This window comes from Lethenteron reissneri, chromosome 57 (assembly GCF_015708825.2).
Source record: "Lethenteron reissneri isolate LAM-NWPU_2019-01 chromosome 57, ASM1570882v1, whole genome shotgun sequence".
NCBI lineage: Eukaryota > Metazoa > Chordata > Hyperoartia > Petromyzontiformes > Petromyzontidae > Lethenteron > Lethenteron reissneri.
Window position 1 is genome coordinate 186,761 of NC_083835.1, and position 18,133 is coordinate 204,893.

The 18,133-nt window shown below is 49.6% G+C and overlaps 1 protein-coding gene across 7 annotated transcripts in view; it reads left to right on the forward strand.

The window, feature by feature from the left end:
• Positions 1-1,450: 1,450 nt before the first annotated feature.
• Positions 1,451-18,133, forward strand: part of ATP11B (ATPase phospholipid transporting 11B (putative)) — a 41,402-nt gene continuing 24,719 nt past the window's right edge. For 3 of the 7 annotated variants that reach the window (XM_061575070.1, XM_061575071.1, XM_061575072.1), the window contains exons 1-8: positions 1,453-1,640; positions 11,588-11,707; positions 13,116-13,205; positions 13,918-13,998; positions 14,715-14,822; positions 15,560-15,688; positions 17,070-17,173; positions 17,627-17,680. In XM_061575070.1, coding sequence (XP_061431054.1) covers positions 1,467-1,640; positions 11,588-11,707; positions 13,116-13,205; positions 13,918-13,998; positions 14,715-14,822; positions 15,560-15,688; positions 17,070-17,173; positions 17,627-17,680 — 860 coding nt within the window. In that variant the 5' untranslated portion in view covers positions 1,453-1,466. Of the gene's footprint in view, positions 1,641-11,587; positions 11,708-13,115; positions 13,206-13,917; positions 13,999-14,714; positions 14,823-15,559; positions 15,689-17,069; positions 17,174-17,626; positions 17,681-18,133 lie in introns of all 7 variants that reach the window. The other 4 variants (XR_009756943.1, XM_061575068.1, XM_061575073.1 and 1 more) reach the window with 2 other exon arrangements.

Genomic DNA, 18,133 nt, shown 5'->3' on the forward strand with positions numbered 1-18,133 from the left:
ATTCTTAAACAGGAGCTGGTCAAACATCCCAATGCAAGATAAACCATTGTAATGTCATGATTAGAAGATGTCGGTCCCTATGGTTAGAATTAGTCAAATCTAAACTACTCTAAGAAATTAATGGACAATAACAGGGAATATTTGTTTGCATTTTAAAAACAACGTATTAACCATTCTGAATGCTAGAACACGTGAGAAAACACTCCCCCAATGCGCTTAATTGATAGGTCAAGAGTGCTAAGTGTACAGTGCGTTACTGTACATGACATTTTTACTGAAATTGACAGCAATTTTTATAGATAAAAAATTTATTTACATTCCTTCCTCTGCTTTAGTGACTTGAACTTTTTAAAATAAACTTTACTGACGTTTAACAGAAGAGCCATCGCTGTTTAAATGTGTCCTGAGTCGGTCGTAAGTGAAGTTTGGGACCATCCATTGAGCACGTCGGCATGCAGGGGCGGATGGGTCTACTGATAATGTACGCATAGGAAACGGTGGGGGGGGGGGGGGTGAAGCCTCGATAATAATGCAGCCGGCGGTGGACTATCTGTTTGCTTAAACACGTTCATATTATTAATCATTGATCGTTTCTGCGTGGATTAAATATCGGCCGTTCTATAGGATTCGGGGGGGGGGGGGGGGGGGGTTAAAAGGCCGCGTGCGTACAGGGAGGGGTCAAGTTTTGACGTTTTTTCGTACCTACTAAATGGATGGCACCTTTGTGCCACAAATCGATCCATTGTGGCCTTAAATAGACGTCATAAATGTGTCGCGAATGAGACCGTCGTAAAATTGTAAAGTTTCGCAAACTTTACAAATTTTTTTACTAAGATTTAAAAAATACACATGGAATGTTTAATTGAATATTGATGTTTCACGAATGTCATGCTCTCAAAAAAATTACTTTTTAAAATCCGGACAGGCAAACGCACACTTGTTCAATTATCGTATGATGATGTTTGTGAGAGCTCGCATCTGGTTAAACAAATTCAAGTAAAAATTCAATTGTACCGCAGTACAGAGATCTGGCTTGAGCTGCAAATGCAGATATCATGCACAGCACACGCTCGCAGACCTGTTATTGCATTCATTGCACTGCATGAAAGAACACGCAACATGACCTGCAAATGCGGACAATTTGCAACAACGTGTATCCAAAGACGTTTAAATCAATAGTGTTGCAGTGGAGACACACCCACGGCTGCAAATGCAGCTCATGCATTTGCATGCTTTCAGATCTGTTCTTGCACGTCGATTCTGTTCAATGAAATTAATTGAACTGCAGTACAGAAATTAAACGTAATCTGTAAATGCGGACGAATCATATTCACAAATGCATTTAAAGCTTTTGAATTAAAGTGGTACAACACGGTTCGGGCTGCAAACACCGCCTCGGCTGCAAAGCGGTGACGCCGTGCGTCCCGGTGTTCGGTAACGGGGGCGGGGCACTGACGTGGAAGTGGATGCCACTGACCACCCATCGCCACAACTCGTGCCGCTGCTGCTGCCGCCGCCGCTGCTGCTGCTGCTGCTGCTCCTGCCGTGACAAGCGAAGCCGCATCCCGTCTCGCAGAGGGAACTCGTTTTCACTCCGATCTCCGCGCCAGGGAATGTGGCGGCGGTTCCAGAGATGTCTGGTGAGTCGCGCAAATCCGCCCACGATCCCCGTGGCGGAGACCGGTCGGTTCCGTCCTCTGCCGGAGGCGAGTCATGTCGGGTAGGCAGCTCAGGAAAGGCGTGAGGCGGCGTGGGCTGCTAGGCCGCACGGACCAGATTAGTTTAAAAAGTTACTTTCATTGTTTAGTTGCTGGTTATAGTTTGCGTGAGAAGGTAACCGGTTCGTGAATGTGTTTGTGAGCGTGGTCGGCCTGTTGTTAGTGCAGGGATTGGTTCACAGCGCTGTCCCTGAGGCATTGGTGGCTGGGTTCGCAATGATTATTAAAGTTTGTTCCGTTTAAAGTTACGTTAACCAGTGCTCGTCTTGATAGGGTGGATAACGAATTTTACTCACATTACAAGTACAATTTGCCGTTGTTGGGTGGATTCGTGGGTTGATAATGACCACGTCACAGGCACTGAGCCAGCGATGTTGAGGAATAGGTTCGAGACCTGGGTCCAGGTGTCTCACCGGCTCATAATGGCCATGCCGGATATCGATCATCTGTGTGGTTAACACACTAAAGTTGGGAGTATTTCTCTCGGGGAGTTCATAATGGGCACGCCGACCTGGTAATGTCCGTATCAGAGACACTGAGATGCTGCCTGTAAGCTCTTAAGCTGTTTTTATCTAAAGGGATTAATCACGGCCATGCCAGAGACACAAATGGGACACCGCCACCGCTGATACCCCGCGGGTTCGTGCCCCGGGCTGGTGTCGCCGGGGCTACCTCATGGCCGTGTCAAGGCCACTGAGATTCTGTACCAAGTTGCGGGCATTGAGTGGCTTTGCGGGGAGGTTCGTCTTGGCTGTCGAATCCACTTGGCGCCACTGCGGTCGGGGGCTACAGCCCTGAGGGCCGCTGCCACTCGGGGGATGATTCACGATGGCCGTGTCTGGCTGGGACTTTGTGTGATCGATAAACGGGTGATCGATCGAGTTGCGCTCAAACTTGATGCCTCCGCCCAGGTCGTCGGTGACTGCATTTAAAACAATGCTGCGATCATAGACTACGAACGATTTGCACGTCTCGCGTAGCCTCGGCTGGATTACTGGACTAGATATTACCACACCATATTGGTTGACAACTGCCTCGTGTCACAGCACCCCACAGGGTTATGCCACGCGATGTTGTGGCGAGTGTCGGGAAGGTCGGTGGCGCAGAAGCCGCACCCCGGGGCTTGGCGAGGAGGCCCTTGCTGACTCGATGCGTGTTGAAATCTTGCATCTGTTAGAGGAGACTCAAGAATAGCGAATGAGTGAGAATTATCTATGGAGGCAGTGCCCCCTGACCACAGGAACGAGGAATTTATACCTGGCTCATAAAGTTCCTGATCGATTCAAGAGCCGAATGGCTCACAGGGATATACCAAATAAATTAAACTGAAAACTGAAGTTCATATTTTTTTGGAAAAAATATTTCTGTTTCTACCTCTGTACAGCACTTTGTGTGCTCTGGGTGAAATGTGCTTTTACAAGTGACATTTGTAATTTCACATTTTCTGAATAATGCCACAAATTCAGCACTGCGTTGGGAAGGTTGAGATCGCATAATATTTAGTCTATGCAGTACTGTATATACATTATACAAAGTTAAATAGGTCAGTACTCGGGTTACTAACCTAATTCGTTCGCGAGACTCGTTCAAAAGTCGAACGGTTCGTAAGTCGGAACACAATAATTTAATGTACTATTTAAATGCCCTTACGGTCAGTGTTACGAAATCTGTTACGGTTCAATGAAAAGGGAAGCATTGTTAAACTCATAAATAAGGATAAATATTGTACATCTGCATGTGAAACTTTAGAAAAGTACTGTATCATGAATAAAACATAAAAAAAAACTGTTTTATTTTCACTTATCAGGAGTCCCGATTTCTCGCTTGTATTCAGAAAGAAGTCACCACAATTGTGCACACACAAAGGCAAAGAGACACCACAACGCGACCCCCGTATAGCCTTGGCAGACTGTCGGGGCAAGTGCTGTTGGCGAGCGTCGCCTATGAAGGCCGGCACGGCACACGAGGGGGTGAACGACCAGCGCCCCGCACGGCCGCCTTTGTCACTCCAGTAGCGATGTTTACACACCTTACCAGGTACTCATTTGAGGCTGAGTCGACTTAGGGGAGGCCCATGACCGGTTCAGATAATCGTCACTGGTGTTGACCGTGAGTGGGAATCGAACCCGGGTCGCCAGGTTCATAGCGCAGCACGCTAACAGCTACACCACCGCTCCCCCAACAAACAAAGACAAAGATCCCCCGTATAGCCTGAACAGACGGTAGGGGCAAGTGCTGTTAGCGAGCACCAACACACACAGACACACATACAGACACACACAGACACTCACTCCGAGCACGAAGCCGACTCATCTCTGGCGGAGGAATCGCTCCTCTGAACCAAAATAGTTACGCGGTTCGGTTTGCAATTGCGAGTTCTCGTTTTAAGTGAATGTTGTATTTGATATTTCATGGAAGCTGGTTGGTAAGTACAGGTGTTCGTCAATCGAGGACTGCCTGTACAGTATTTTAATTTCAAAGGGGCTCCCGCCCATATGTGCTGTCATGTGAGATGAAACGAGAAACAGTTGCGAGTGGAGCTGGTTTTACACTTTTGAGGAAGTTGTTTAAATACTTTTATTCTTCATTCTAAAACCCTGCGAAATTCATTGTGCTTTACATAGCACAATCAGGTGTCTAGATTTGACCGCATCACAAGCCACTATTAAAATGTAAGCGAACCAATGGCAGTGGGTTATGGAGTACTTTACATATAGAACCAGTGGGCTATGGAGTACAAACATAACCAGTGGGTTACAGAGTACATAGAGAACCGGTTGGCTTTGGAGCACATTACAGAACCAGTGGGATATGGAGTACAAACAGAACCAATGGGTTATGGAGAATATTCAGAACCAGTGGGTTACAGAGTACATACAGAACCAGTGGGATAAGGAGTACAAACAGAACCAGTGGGTTACAGAGTATAACCGAGTTGCAGACGTTATCTTAGGGGCAACACTATTTACACAACGGTACGTAACATAACACAATCTACACTCGGGTCTCGAATGCCCATCTCACCACGCTACGGCAGAACTAGACACGGTTCGCTATCCCGGTCCGGACCACAAGCTGGGTCCTGGCCCCCGTGGCTAGAGGCTTCTTCTCCCCGACGTGGATCTTCGTAACACCTCGAGCACACGAAGAACCCCGAGCCCCTCACGGGGCCCTCGTTAGATGCCCCCGGGCTGGGGCTGGCTCCGCCCCTCGCCCCGCCCACCTTCCAGGTCTCTCCAGCTCCTTCTCGAAGGCTCCCGAGAGCTCTTTTGGACCACGTGACCATCCAGCGGCCCCCGTCCACCGGTGGCCCCCCTCCAGTATCGTCCGGTCACGTGTCAGCGGGTCAACCAGCGTATCATGCCCCAAGGTAACCCTGGCTGGCTGACGCTCCCTCTCGTTTCCTCACCGGGAGCCGGCACCGCACGCTGCTCGCGGTGCCTCCGCGCTAACCAGCACTCACCCAAGCCCCGCTAGGGCCGGTACTACATCCCGTAATCCGGGCTGCCCATAATGACAACACATTACCCGCCGCGGCTTCGTAAGCCCCGGCACCACACAGTGACAAGCACAGTCACTACAGAACCAGTTGGTTGCAGAGTACAGTGATACCTCGGTTCACGAACGCTTCTGTTCACGAACAACTCGGTTCACGAACAGAAAAGTTCATAAAAATATGCTCCGGTTCACGAACTCCGCTTCGGTTCACGAACAGGAGCCGCGGCCATTCTAATGCTATTTCCAGGCTGTCACATGGTCGTGACTTCCTGTAGGAAGATCGTGGAGAGAAGAAGAGACACAGAAAGAAGTACTGTGAGTACTGTGAAGACACTTTCAGTGACTTTTTGCTTTTTGGTGTGCTTTTTAGCACATACAGTACTGTACTACTGTACTGTACAATACTGTACTTACTGTATTGTACAGTTCACCCGTTTGAGTGCTTACTGAAGTCATCTCAAGCAAGGTTAGTGTTCTCTCTTTATACATTACTATACTGTACAGTACTAATGTGTATTGTAATTAGTTTCATATTTTTGTGCTTCAAAAACAACAAAAAAAAGGTCAGAACGGATTAACCGGATTTACATTGAACCCTATGGGAAAATGTGCCTCGGTTCACGACCAATTCGGTTCGCGACCAGAGTCAGTTCACGAATTAAGTTCGTGAACCGAGGTATCACTGTACATAACCATAAGTTATTGTCGTTGTGCTGGAAAGCTGCCCGATATGTATTATGGATGTACCGCGTGTTGTTCGGCACCATGACCAACGTTTTCTCCACGTGCTGGAAGCTTCAGGAATTTAATTCCGTTCAAATAGTGATACTGTATTTGGGTTTAGTTCCGGAATAAACTCCCAAACTCGTGTAGCGGAACGTTGGGCATCGTGATCAGTCTATAAATAATTTGCTTGAGCCGGCTTTCATTGCAGGGCATTTATTTTTCAGTGTTGAATTATGTTTGTTGAATCTTTTTTTTATCTTGTGATGCAGTTGTCTTTCCTTCATTGCTGTAACTTTATTTTAATTGTTTTGCTTTTGTCATTTTGGTGACCCAGGTCAGTCACTCTTTCAAATGAGACGTATCTCTTGAGTTTCCACCTGCTTAAACAAATACATTTGACTCAATTGATTGTGGCGTAACCCTGCAACCACTCCGGAGAGCTTAGAGGAGGTGTTGCTGTTTTTGTGGTCACAACTGTAAGATAAGCGATCATAGACTCCTGCGGTGGTGCTCTGTGTATGGTGATGATCGCACCACGCCTGTTAAACATTAATGCCGTCTTGTGACCACTGCTGCTGCTGTCACGTGTGTCTTCTGCTTCAGAAAGCAGAGGAAGCAGAGATTTATTGCTTCGGGCCGACTTGTGGTCAGAGTCTCGTAATCTCTTCCGTGTCCCCAGCACAGACAGCCGCCTCTTGTTCAGCTGAATGCGTAGACACCGCAGGCTGTCAACAGTGTGCACTGAAGTTTCACATCTGAAGCCCGGAAGATGTCTTATCTGTGTAACTCCGAGAAGGAAAACCCACAGCAATCGGCTGATCTTCTGGCTGCTATGAGCCATGACAGAGATTGGTACCGCCTGGTGACATAATCATTATCATCAACCATGATCAATCCACCTTGGAATTAATGCATCCCAAAGCAGTCACCATCCTTCCCTGTCCCGCGATGCAACAATCCACCCAGCACTTGCACGTAAGCCGAAGTTATCGCTCCGTCTCTACAGTGGACATCCTCTTGGATCTGTTCCATCCCTTGGCCATCGATCCTTCTAGTGGCATGTCCTGTCCAAGCCTACTGGTTTTATTTAAGAGTGTGATTTGTTTTTTTAATGTAGGGTGTCACTACCAATATTACGATTCATAATTAGTTTATTTTTAGATTAGATCATATAGGTATAATGCCAATTTTCAGCTATACCCTCCACCACCCCACAGCCAATCAAATCAAAATGTCACGTGGGCAAATATGCCAATTGATTTTGAGTGATGAAAAGTTGGAATGATGTGTTCAACCTGTGTCTGTTATCTAATCCATGTGTTCCTCTTTCTATCTTTAAAATTTGAATCAAGCATGTGTCTCTCTGTGCGTCTTTACAGAAGGAGGCACTTGGGGTCAAATTCATATCTTGACTAAGTGGCCGAACCCATCTCCTCGGTGTCTTGCCTCAGCCGTGGCAATGTAATGATACTGCCTGAGTGCGATTGTGCTGCTTGCGTGTGTGCTGCGTGTATGCTGTGTGTGTGCGCTGCTCGCGATTATGAGCATGTCCTACTTTGGTGCCCCGCCTGCCCGAGTGTCATCGCTTGTTTCACGAGCTGTGCAACAAGGTTAAGCCCAACTTAGGTGTAAAATCCCAGGCTAATCCGGACAAACTATTCGCAAGGGAGCCGATGAGATTATTGGACCCCCACAGAAGTCTTTCTTTTCTCTGTCTTTCTTCCTGGCAGTAATATTATCTTTCGGTGAAGCAAGAAAGCTACGCTGCAGTCACGAACTCGGTGTGGGGACATAGACTGAGGCAGTTGCACTGATTTTGGGAATCTTTTGGAAGACACTTAAAAGATTGGAGTAATCATTAGCTTCATCTGAAAGTAGATTTTTAAGTTGGGTGTAGTACACAAAACCGATAAGGAACTGTGAATCAGAAATAACTTGTTCACTGTTCTCGATGAGGGAGAGCGACGCCCATATCATACCACTGCGTTGTCGGACTTAGACAAAACTGACTTTTTCATCCACGTTGGGATGGTGGCGACGATGCACTCAGTTTCGTGTGTGCATCAGACCATTCACCTGCTACATATGTAGTGAGTGCAACTGAGTCGCAGACGTTGTCTTGGGAGCAACACTATTTATTTCACCAACTCAACATGACATAACACAACCTACACTTTGGTATGGAATGCCCATCTAGCCACGCTACGGCAGAACTAGACACGGTTCGCTATCCAGGCCCGGACCAGAAGCTGGGTCCCGGACCGCGTGGCTAAAGGCTTCTTTTACCCAACGTGGATCTTCTTCACCAGCAACACGAAGAACCCCGAGCCCCTCACGGGGCTCCCGTTATATCGGCCTGGGCTGGGGCTGGCTCCGCCCCTCGCCCCGCCCACCTTCTCGATCTCTCGAGCTCTTTCCCGAAGGCTCCCGAGAGCTCTTTTACACCACGTGACCGCTCAGCAGCCCCCGTCCACCGGTGGCCCCCCTCCAATATCATCCGGTCACGTGTCGGCAGGTCAACTAGCGTATCATGCCACAATGTAACCCTGGCTGGCTGACACTCCCTCTCGCTCCCTCACCGGGAGCCCGCACCGCACGCTGTACGTGGTGCCTCCGCACTGACCAGGGCTCACCCAAGCCCCGCTAGGGCCGGTACTACGCCCCGTAAGCGGGCTACACGTAATGCCAACACATTATCCGCCGTGGCTTTGTAAGCCCGGCACCAAACAGTGACATTCACAGTCAGTGCACATAAATAAGTCGTGTTTTATGAAACTATGCATAATCATCTTCAATTATGTAGTAATAATAATAATAAAACAATGATTGTCTTAACACACAAGTTTTCTCAGCCGGTATTACGGATCAGCATTGCATATTGGGTTAGGCCACGTCAGGATCTGACATCGTATCCAATTGCTGATATATTTTGTTGAGAATTGTTCTTTGACTTACCCGTGAAATGACGCAATATGTACATGAGAACATTCACTTTGTTTGGCTGCGTCGGATGGCGGAGGGTCTTAATGGCACAATTGGGGTCGGATCATTACTTGGCCTAACCCACAATCCAATTATGAATGCATCAAAAACGGGGATGTCATTAATTAAGTCAGAATTGACTCACTGGGTCTGTGGACTTAGAGGAGCGTCTCTTGGACTCGGTTAGGAACTCCAGAAGGAAGTGCTGCATGAAACCGTGATGGGCCTAGGAAGGGCTTTGGCTCTGAGTTTGAAGTGGAAACAGAAGTTGGTGCCGAATACGAATTTGACTTGCACGTTTTCGCAGCCGCCTGGAATAATAAGAGGAGAATGCTCAACACGCAGCCCCACCAGGAAAACGACAGGAGGAAATATTCTCGGGCTTACCCCAGCATGCAACCCTGGGTCCCGGAGAACAGTTTCCCTGTCTTACAGGCACTTGCACGACCTTGCGCAGGACGTTTAATGTTGTTAAAGCCGGGGCGGTCAGTCCATTCACTCAATTAATAGACTACAAATTATAATCAATTACTTAATTTGTGGTCGGTTACTCGTTGCCCCTCTTTAAAAGTGGTGGCCGCTCGCACATTTTGCAGTCTCCCGAAGGCAGGAAACCCCCAATAAACCAATCACCAAGCCCCTTCTATCACCTCCCATCCAGCGGCACACTTGGAGAGAAGAGTGGATTTTTCCCCGCACAACTATTTTCGTGCAATCCAATTAGTCTAGCAATCGGACCGGTTATTGGCAGAGTTATCGATCAGTTGGATAATTAGAGAGCCCAGCTCTGCAGTCCACCATGAACCTGGTGTAATCTGTGGCATACATTCCACCTGTCGGCGTTGCTAGGACAAGGTGCGTGGCTCTCACACCCTGCCCCGCACCCTGGTTGCTCCGTGCCGGGCTTTTATTGCTTACGCGGTGCGAGTGTGCGGCTCGTGTACAGTGGATGATGATGACTCGACATCTCGGCAGCGGAACTTGTGGTTCTGTCGCCTTAGGCCACCAACCACCATTACCGCATGGGCAGGTTTGCGCCATTGGTGACCACAAGTCAGAAATATTCCTGACTCCTATTCCAGGAAGTGGCACTGCTCTCGATAAATCATCTTCAGAATGTTGCCATCGTAATGGCACCTTGAGACATTGTGAAAGGCGCCTAATAAGTACAAGTTATTGTTAATATTATTATCGTCGTCGTGATCAGCCTCAATGGTGCCCTGCCTTGCCACAGCAATAAACCAGATTGGGGGTGCCCGTGCTCGCCAAATAATTACCTAAATTTGGTTGGCACCCACCCAAGAGTCATTCAAGAAAGTCCACGCTGAGACTTCATTTATATAAATGCATGTGTGCGTGTACAGCAGTTTTTCCCATTTCGCTGCTGGATGAGTGCCTTCCCACAGCACATTAGTCATGGGGTTTGTTTGACCATACTTTACCATGCGGGTTAGTACAGGTTGGTGATGGCTATGGTAGTGGGAGCAGCGACAAGCCCAGATATTCACCACTGATGGAGGCCGCGGCCGGGAATCAAGCTCTGGTTGCTGGTTTTATTGTGCAGCGCGCTGATAAATGCACCACCGCTCCTCCCCAATTGATGCATTTTTGGGCATTTAATATTCAGCTCTTTGATGGTTAGCGAGGACGGTGACCATGTCCTGCCAATCACAGCGCTTCTAGTATGTGCAAATAAACTATTTAACAACCGTTTTTAAAGTCGTGCCTTTTTATTTTTTATTTGCTTAACTCGATTCATACTGCAGTCCACGTTAAACACAGTAACACTGACAATGGGCATTTGTCTTTCAGACAATACAATTGCACTGTTTGGAAATTTAAAATTTTGCATCATATTGACCAGCGCGGTGAGGTACGGCTGCCACGGTGAACTTGTTCATGTTTTTGTTTTTTTGTTTGTTGCGGTTGCACCCGATTCAAGAGCCGCATGGCTCACAGGGCTATACCTAATAAATGAAACTTGAAACTTGAACTACCACCACCACCTTTCCCATACCAGGCCAGTTCACTATGAACACATGGATGGTTCATAGTTAACTGGCATTACTCACAAACATGGTGAGTTGGAAATTTAAAACAGGCAGCCAAAGTAATGTGTCGGCCTCGTTAGATTTTTATCATAATCACACAAGGCTGTGTGCGATGGAGAGGGTGGTAGGTCACCATGCGCTGCGGCTTCACACAGTGCTGCACTGCTTACATCACACGCACACACATTGTAACTGTTACAGTAGTCTCCGGATTATCAGACGCACGTTCCCCCTTGTGATTTAAAGCAAAGGCTATACGGGGGATCTTTTTGTGCTATTATGACCTGCAGCCTGGTGGGTGCATGCAGTGTGGGCGAGACGAGACAGAATATGGGCTGGTGGGAGCCCCATGGGGATGAGTAAGAGTAACGACATCCTGCAGCCACGCCACGGCCATGGAATGGCTCCCAGATACTGGGTGGTGGTGGTGGCCACGTACGTGGGCTGTGTGCATAGCGCACACATTTTTGCGAAACTCCTCTCCCGTGGGTATCCGGGGTGCGATTCGCTAGCTCGCTAGCAGACGGCAGTACAGCAAAAATGTGCAATCCACCTGTTCCATCTGTATGACCCGTTGCGTGCGATCCCTGTGCTTGACCCCACCTTGCCCAGGGGCTGGAGCAGACGCAGGTGACGGACACGCGGACGGTGCGCGTGTCGAATCACGCGCCGCCCCACGTCGATCACTACGTGCCTCAGTGGTTTCCCGACAACCGCATAATCTCCTCCAAGGTGCGTGCCCTCCGCGTCGCCGTCTATAACCGCGTCTCCTGGCACGACCACGCCACCAGCGCCATTGTCACACGGTGGTCGTTTGGTACCAAGCATCGGTGCCGTCAAGCAGGCGTGTGGAGCCACCACCTCCTCCGAGCTGCTGCCGGCCCGCGTCTTCATTTCACATGGCCGTGACTTCATTTCATGTGGTCCTTGACTTGGATATTTAAATTCTATTTTGCTTCCAACAGTCATGAGAAATGTACGTCGCGGCGAGGTGCAGATCAATTTGGCGGGACGTGCTGCGCTCGATGTGTCTTTATTGGAGAATCCGCAACAGATTTGCGGACCATTTACCACAGCCTCACTTGGCCAGCTCCTTGATCTGCCCTGACAAACTCCCTCTATCTGCCTTTCGGTCTTTACGCTTGGTTGCAGGATTTGTAGAGACCACTTCAATGCCAATATTATTTCAGATTTATACAAATAGGGCGATGTGTGTTTGGTGAGCTGTGGAAAGCATAGAGTTCATTTCAGAGGTTTTTTGTTAACAGCGGTGGGAGGGCAACAGGTCAGAGATGGGGAGGAGATGGAATTGTAGTGGGCGCAGGGCGGGCAAGCAGTGGTAACACCTGTGCCTCAGAGCACGGAGGCCCGGAGTTTTTTATTCCTTATGCGGGTGCCTTTTTTCGTTTAGAGTTTGTTGTGCCCTGTTCTGCATGGGTTTCCTACGGGTTCTCCAGTTTCCACCAATAGTTAAAAAACAATCATATCATGTTACTGGTATTGGGCAAACATCCGAATGCGGAAATTTACCTGCAAATCACTAAATTGAGATCACACGCCGCAGCAACATTGCCCACTTACGCGAATAACTTTGCAGGACCCTCCTATAAATGAGTCTTGAGACTCAGTGAGGCTTTCCGGGTTAAACAAGCGTAGCAACAATGATAATGTTGAAGGTAAGAATTAACCTGCTTAATAGAGAGAGGCAGTCCTAGGCAGGGGAGAGAGGAGTTTTGTGGATGAGTTAGGAATATTTATGAATGTTGTCACAGAGGACGTCGGCTCTGCTTTGCTCCCTGTGACTGTCCCCAACCCTCTGTGTGCCTGTTGCAGGATGGGGAGTGGTGACGCTGCAGTTAGCGTGCTGCACTCCGAACCCGAGTTCGTTTCAAGCTCACAACCAATAATGGTGGCGAATGTTTGAACCGATCCTGGGCATACCCTTGATCGACTCAGCCTTAAACGAGAGTACCTGGTATGATGTGTAAACGTCAGCCGTGGGTGGAGACAAATGTGGCCAGACGTAGTGCTGGCCACCCACCCTCTCGTGTGCTGTGCTGGCCTTAATAGGTGCTACTCACTAACTGCACTCGCCCTGACAGTCCATTAATGGCTATACGGGGGATGCCGTGTGTTACAGTACACCGTGTGGAACTTCATTCCCAAGAATCTCTTCGAGCAGTTCCGCAGAATCGCAAACTTCTACTTCATCATCATCTTCCTGGTGCAGGTGAGAGGCGCGCTCCATCTCCCGAGCACTCATGCCCCCTCCCCCCCACTCTGCTGCTGCTGCGTACACTTGTACAGCACCCTTTGTCTATCCACTGCTGGATGAAGCCCTTCCGATGCCGTGCGGATCATGCGGATTGTCTGCCCATACTTGACCACACTGGTCGGTGAGGTTAAATGAAACGTGGAACGTCAAAGTACAGTATAACAATTGATTGCGCTGCACTGCTTTCCGCAATGTAGTCCCGCGGCAACCTGTAAGAACCTGCCCGAGCACCAAGATTCAGACGCAGATAAGAGGTGACGCGAACCTGGAATCGAGCCCGATTACGGGAGCTCGGATGAAGGCCGCTGGTCGAGACTGAGAGGACGTGCACCGCAAATATGGAGCGACGAAACAAGGTCGTGCGGAGTCGCTACAAGGATTGTTTGGTGCCAGGACTGAGAGATCGCACCGGCTTGGGAAGGCCTTCATCCAGTAGTAGATGGATCAATAATGATGATGATGATCATGACGGGAACCCGGGATACTAAATCTGTCTGTATTGCTGCATGCGGCTTGCGGCAACCGTGCCTGTAATGGTGATGTGAGTGAGCCGGCGTGCTGCTGCTCGTTAATCGGGGTGGGGATGGGATGTTAATCTGTGCTCTACAGGACACTCTCTGTGGACTGTGTGCTCATCTCTGCCTCCCGCCCTCTTGGTGTTTTGCAGCTCATAATAGACACTCCCACGAGTCCGGTCACCAGCGGGCTCCCCCTCTTTTTTGTAATAATCGTCACGGCCATCAAACAGGTGAGTTTGGTAAAACCCCCACCCCTAGTTTCACAAATGAGCTCTGGCGTTACGCAATCATCTTCCATTACAACCGTGGTCGTGCTTTTCCCTCGCGGTTTGGAGTTGCGCAGCAACGCACGGCTCCCTCGCAAGGAAATTTCAAAACGAGAGTGGCTTTTGAGAGGAGGATGTGAGATAAACGGTTGAATGCTGCGTGCTTGGTGTCGTAGGGCCATACGGCAACGTGCGATGGGCAACGTGGGCTCACTGTTCTGCTGTCCGTGCAGACCAATGAGCGTTAACCCCTTGTCTGCGCGATGCAGCTGTAGAGCGAGTGGCTCGTTTGAGTTCAAGTCCTGGCTGGAGGGGTTTACATCCTTCTGGGGTTGGTAAAATTAATTGCACTTTGTGAGGAAGTCACCAGCGGTTGTCCTATGGTAGACCTGCCCCCGCCATAATAATGTGGGATTTCCACCGGCTGGCTCATGGCTGTAAGCAGGAGATGCTCATCTGAGGCTCGTCCCACCGCGGTTGACGCACGAGCGCGTGCGGTCCGCTTCGCCTGGTGAGCCTCGCTCACGGCGGGGTCGTGGGTTACGCTTGCTTGCGTCCTACGCTGGCTCACCTCCTACGCTGCGTCTTTCGCTGCCATGCTCGGCCCCGTCACCGATGATGTTCGCCTCAAACAGCGCCCAGCCCGCCGCTGCTGTGTTGCCTCTCTGTGACTGTCCCAGGGATATGAAGACTGGCTCCGGCACAAAGCCGACAACGAGACCAACAACTACACTGTGTACGCGGTGCGCAGCGGCGGCCTCGTAAAGACGCGCTCCAAAAACATTCGGGTGAGACGCACGGCGGCGGTGCTGCAGGGGGAGGCGGTCGCCGCGTGTTGCGGAGGTTCACGGTTGGAATCTGCCTGGCCGCTCTGGTTAATGCCGCGGTGCGCGTATTAACGGGAAAATATTACTCGCGCCATCTGCTTCGCTTGCACTGGACGTTAATTCATTTAAAGAAGTGTAGTCAATTGTGCGCCGGTGTAAGGGGCTCATTTTGTCCAAATTAGAATAATAACGCCGTAAATTATTCAGTTGTAAACGAATATCAATCATCACCCTTTCCTGGCAGGAACATATGAAGGGAAGTTCCAACACGTAGAGGGTCCGGAGGTGTTCATTGAGATGAACTACGCATAGGGAGTTGGCCCAAGCACGCTCCAGGGCTATGTTTGAGTGTGTGTTATTTACTAAAGCCCTAGCCTCCTTGCCTAGCCAATTCTCCGTTAGAGCCCACCCACGTCTCCTGTTGCAAACGTTAAGCGTTTCTTAAACAAGGAACCGCCGCTCGGCTTACTTGGCGTTCCGCCAATGGGAAACTTCCTGCATTTTTCAAATGACAGAAGTGTAATTGCTTCCGCATGGGTGGCAACATGAATTAAAAACGCTAATTGCATATTAGTACTGCTGCGGGTGCTGCTGGTGCCGATGTTTCTGGCGCCGACGTCGGCGTTGCTTCTGACGTTGGCTGCGGCGGTGACCTCGTGACCCAGCGCCTTGACCTCGCGACCCTGTGACCCCCGCAGGTGGGCGACATCGTGCGTGTCACGTCAGACGAGACGTTCCCGTGTGATCTGGTGCTGCTCTCGTCATGCAACGGGGACGGCACATGTCACGTGACGACTGCGAGCCTCGATGGGGAAACCAACCTCAAGGTTCTCCACTTGCGCAACGCTCGCTCCACGTTCCCGCGCCGATGCGTTCACCTTTGCCTTGCGAGATGACCTTTGCCCCACCTTTGCCCTGGCGTTCGGACGCAGTTCAGTTTTGTCCACGAGCCGAGCGGCCGTGGCAGGTCCCTGAAAGGGTCGAGAGAGCAGAGGTCATTAGGGAGCGGCAGCCATGTCATCACCGTCATCTGCAGCTGCCACGTGTTCATTCGCAGTGACTTGGTGTCGCCGTGTACAGTGCTGTGCCAGTCCACTGCTGGATGAGAGCCATCCTATGGACTCATTCAGATATTACTCCCCATGGATATGAGCTGTGGTAAAGCATGGAAATTGATGCGTGATAACCACTGTGCCCTCGCTCCACAATACAAAATAAAAGTAATTGTTATAATTACATAGAGCATAGCACAGCGAGCGGTAAGACTGCTTCGAGACCCTTAGTAATCTGCCCTTTTAAAAGGGGCTCCGACACTGTGCGTCAGCAAGGCAACCCATTAACAGGCGCTTAGCAAACACCACCAGCTGGGTTTGCAAAGCGTCTCAGCGCGTCACCATCTCAAAACATCACGTTCCACAGTGTATCACGTTCCACAGTGTGCGGATCGTTAATGTTCAGCGGCCACCTATGACCATATAACCCTGCATGAGCCATAACAATGAGAATGGAGTTGGCCAACATTGCCATCCTTGGTTAAATGAGCCAGGGCCCGCCCAATCTCGTATCTCGGTGGCTCATTGCTTGGATGGGCTACCACCGTGTGCATAAGGCAACTGCTGCAGGCTGCTTAAAATAATAATAATCGTTCTTCATTGTACCGGTGAGCGAGCCGAAGCTATTATACTTGACGCGTTATTAAACGCTTGCACTTATGACAAATTATTTTGTTTGGCTGCGTCGGGTGGTGGACGGTCCTGAAAGACACGGATTTGGTCAGATAATTGGGAGGCCAAGCCCGAAAGTCAGCTGTGCATTGAGTGAACATGTTGACCGTGTCCCGTGAACCTTTACAAGGAAATGTACTTTCCATCTACGGATGCCTCTGACGCCAAGCGCAGAGGACAAAGTCCGCACGGCCACGTCATAGCGCATGACAGGAGGGCGGCATCATAGTACCGATGGGTTTCATTCACATTACACATGATTTAGATGTGTGATTTCATTACGTTGACAATTTGTCATTTGTATCTAAATTACACGGCACAGTCAATTTGTCTCCCACTACATTACTCCAGTAATTTGTAATTCGATGGTACATATATGCCCATCTCTGGCTGTGTTTATTTATGAGTGTGGGGGCTAGGGTTTCTCTGCTGCTTCTGCTGCGGTTGTTAAGTGCCGTTGTCTGCGTCCCCACGCTGTGTGCAGACCCACACGGCCCTGCTGGACACGGCGAGGCTGCAGTCGCTGCTGCAGCTCTCTGAGCTGCACGCCACCATCGAGTGTGAACAGCCGCAGCCCGACCTCTACAGGTGACCCAAGTGCGACATCACCGTCATCATCGCCGTCGTCATCGTCGCCATCGTCGCCATCGTCGCCATCATCATTGCCCTCGATAATGCGCCAGGGAAACTCTGGGGAAATCTTGGTTTCCGGCAGTGGATTCCGCACCATTTTTTGTTGTCAAAAGTCTAGTGGGCCGAATCTGGACAAGGGCTAACAGCTGGAGATATGATGGAAGATGATTAGTTTGCAAAGCAATATGGAAGTGGGGAAGAGGGCAAGATGGAAAGAAATCTATTATTTGGTGAAAAGCACTTGTTAATTCGTTAATGATATCGGCCAGTTATCCTGATGCAGGCACCTCGTGAAAAAGAGCCTTGTGACTCATTGAGGCTTTCCTGGGGCTGTCGTCGTCGTTGTTGTTGTGGTTGTTGTTGTGGTGTATCTGATGGTAACGGAGCATGCGCTGTGTTGATTGGCAGGTTTGTGGGCAGAATGGTGATCCACCTGGAAGACACGGAGCAAGATGTTGTGAGGTGAGACACGGCAGCATGGCGACCATCGGCATGCGTGCTGCTTGCACGCCTACCAAGCGATGATGGCGACTGTCTGTTTCACGGTGGATGTTATGGATCCCGTGATGTCGGTCGATAACAGTCAGCCATTGTGTGTCGGCGTCACGGCCCACATTCGCCAGATTTTAAAGATTCCACTGCAAGTTACTCGAGTGGGATTGCACAGAGCCACATCGTCCAGTCCGGGGAATCATTGCAGACCGTGTCTGTGAAATAGCCCCTCCATGATAGCCTCGAGCTTTGAGAACTGCGCGGATACCAAACGTTTTAGGCCATTACTTTTTATTCGTTATTAATGAGAGAGTAAGTGGCCCAGTTTCTAGGAGCTCAGAGGCCCTGCGTTCGACTTCGAGTTCCGTTCTAGGTTTTTCCCCTCTGTCGTTAAAGCACGGTTTACTTTGATAGTACCGTACT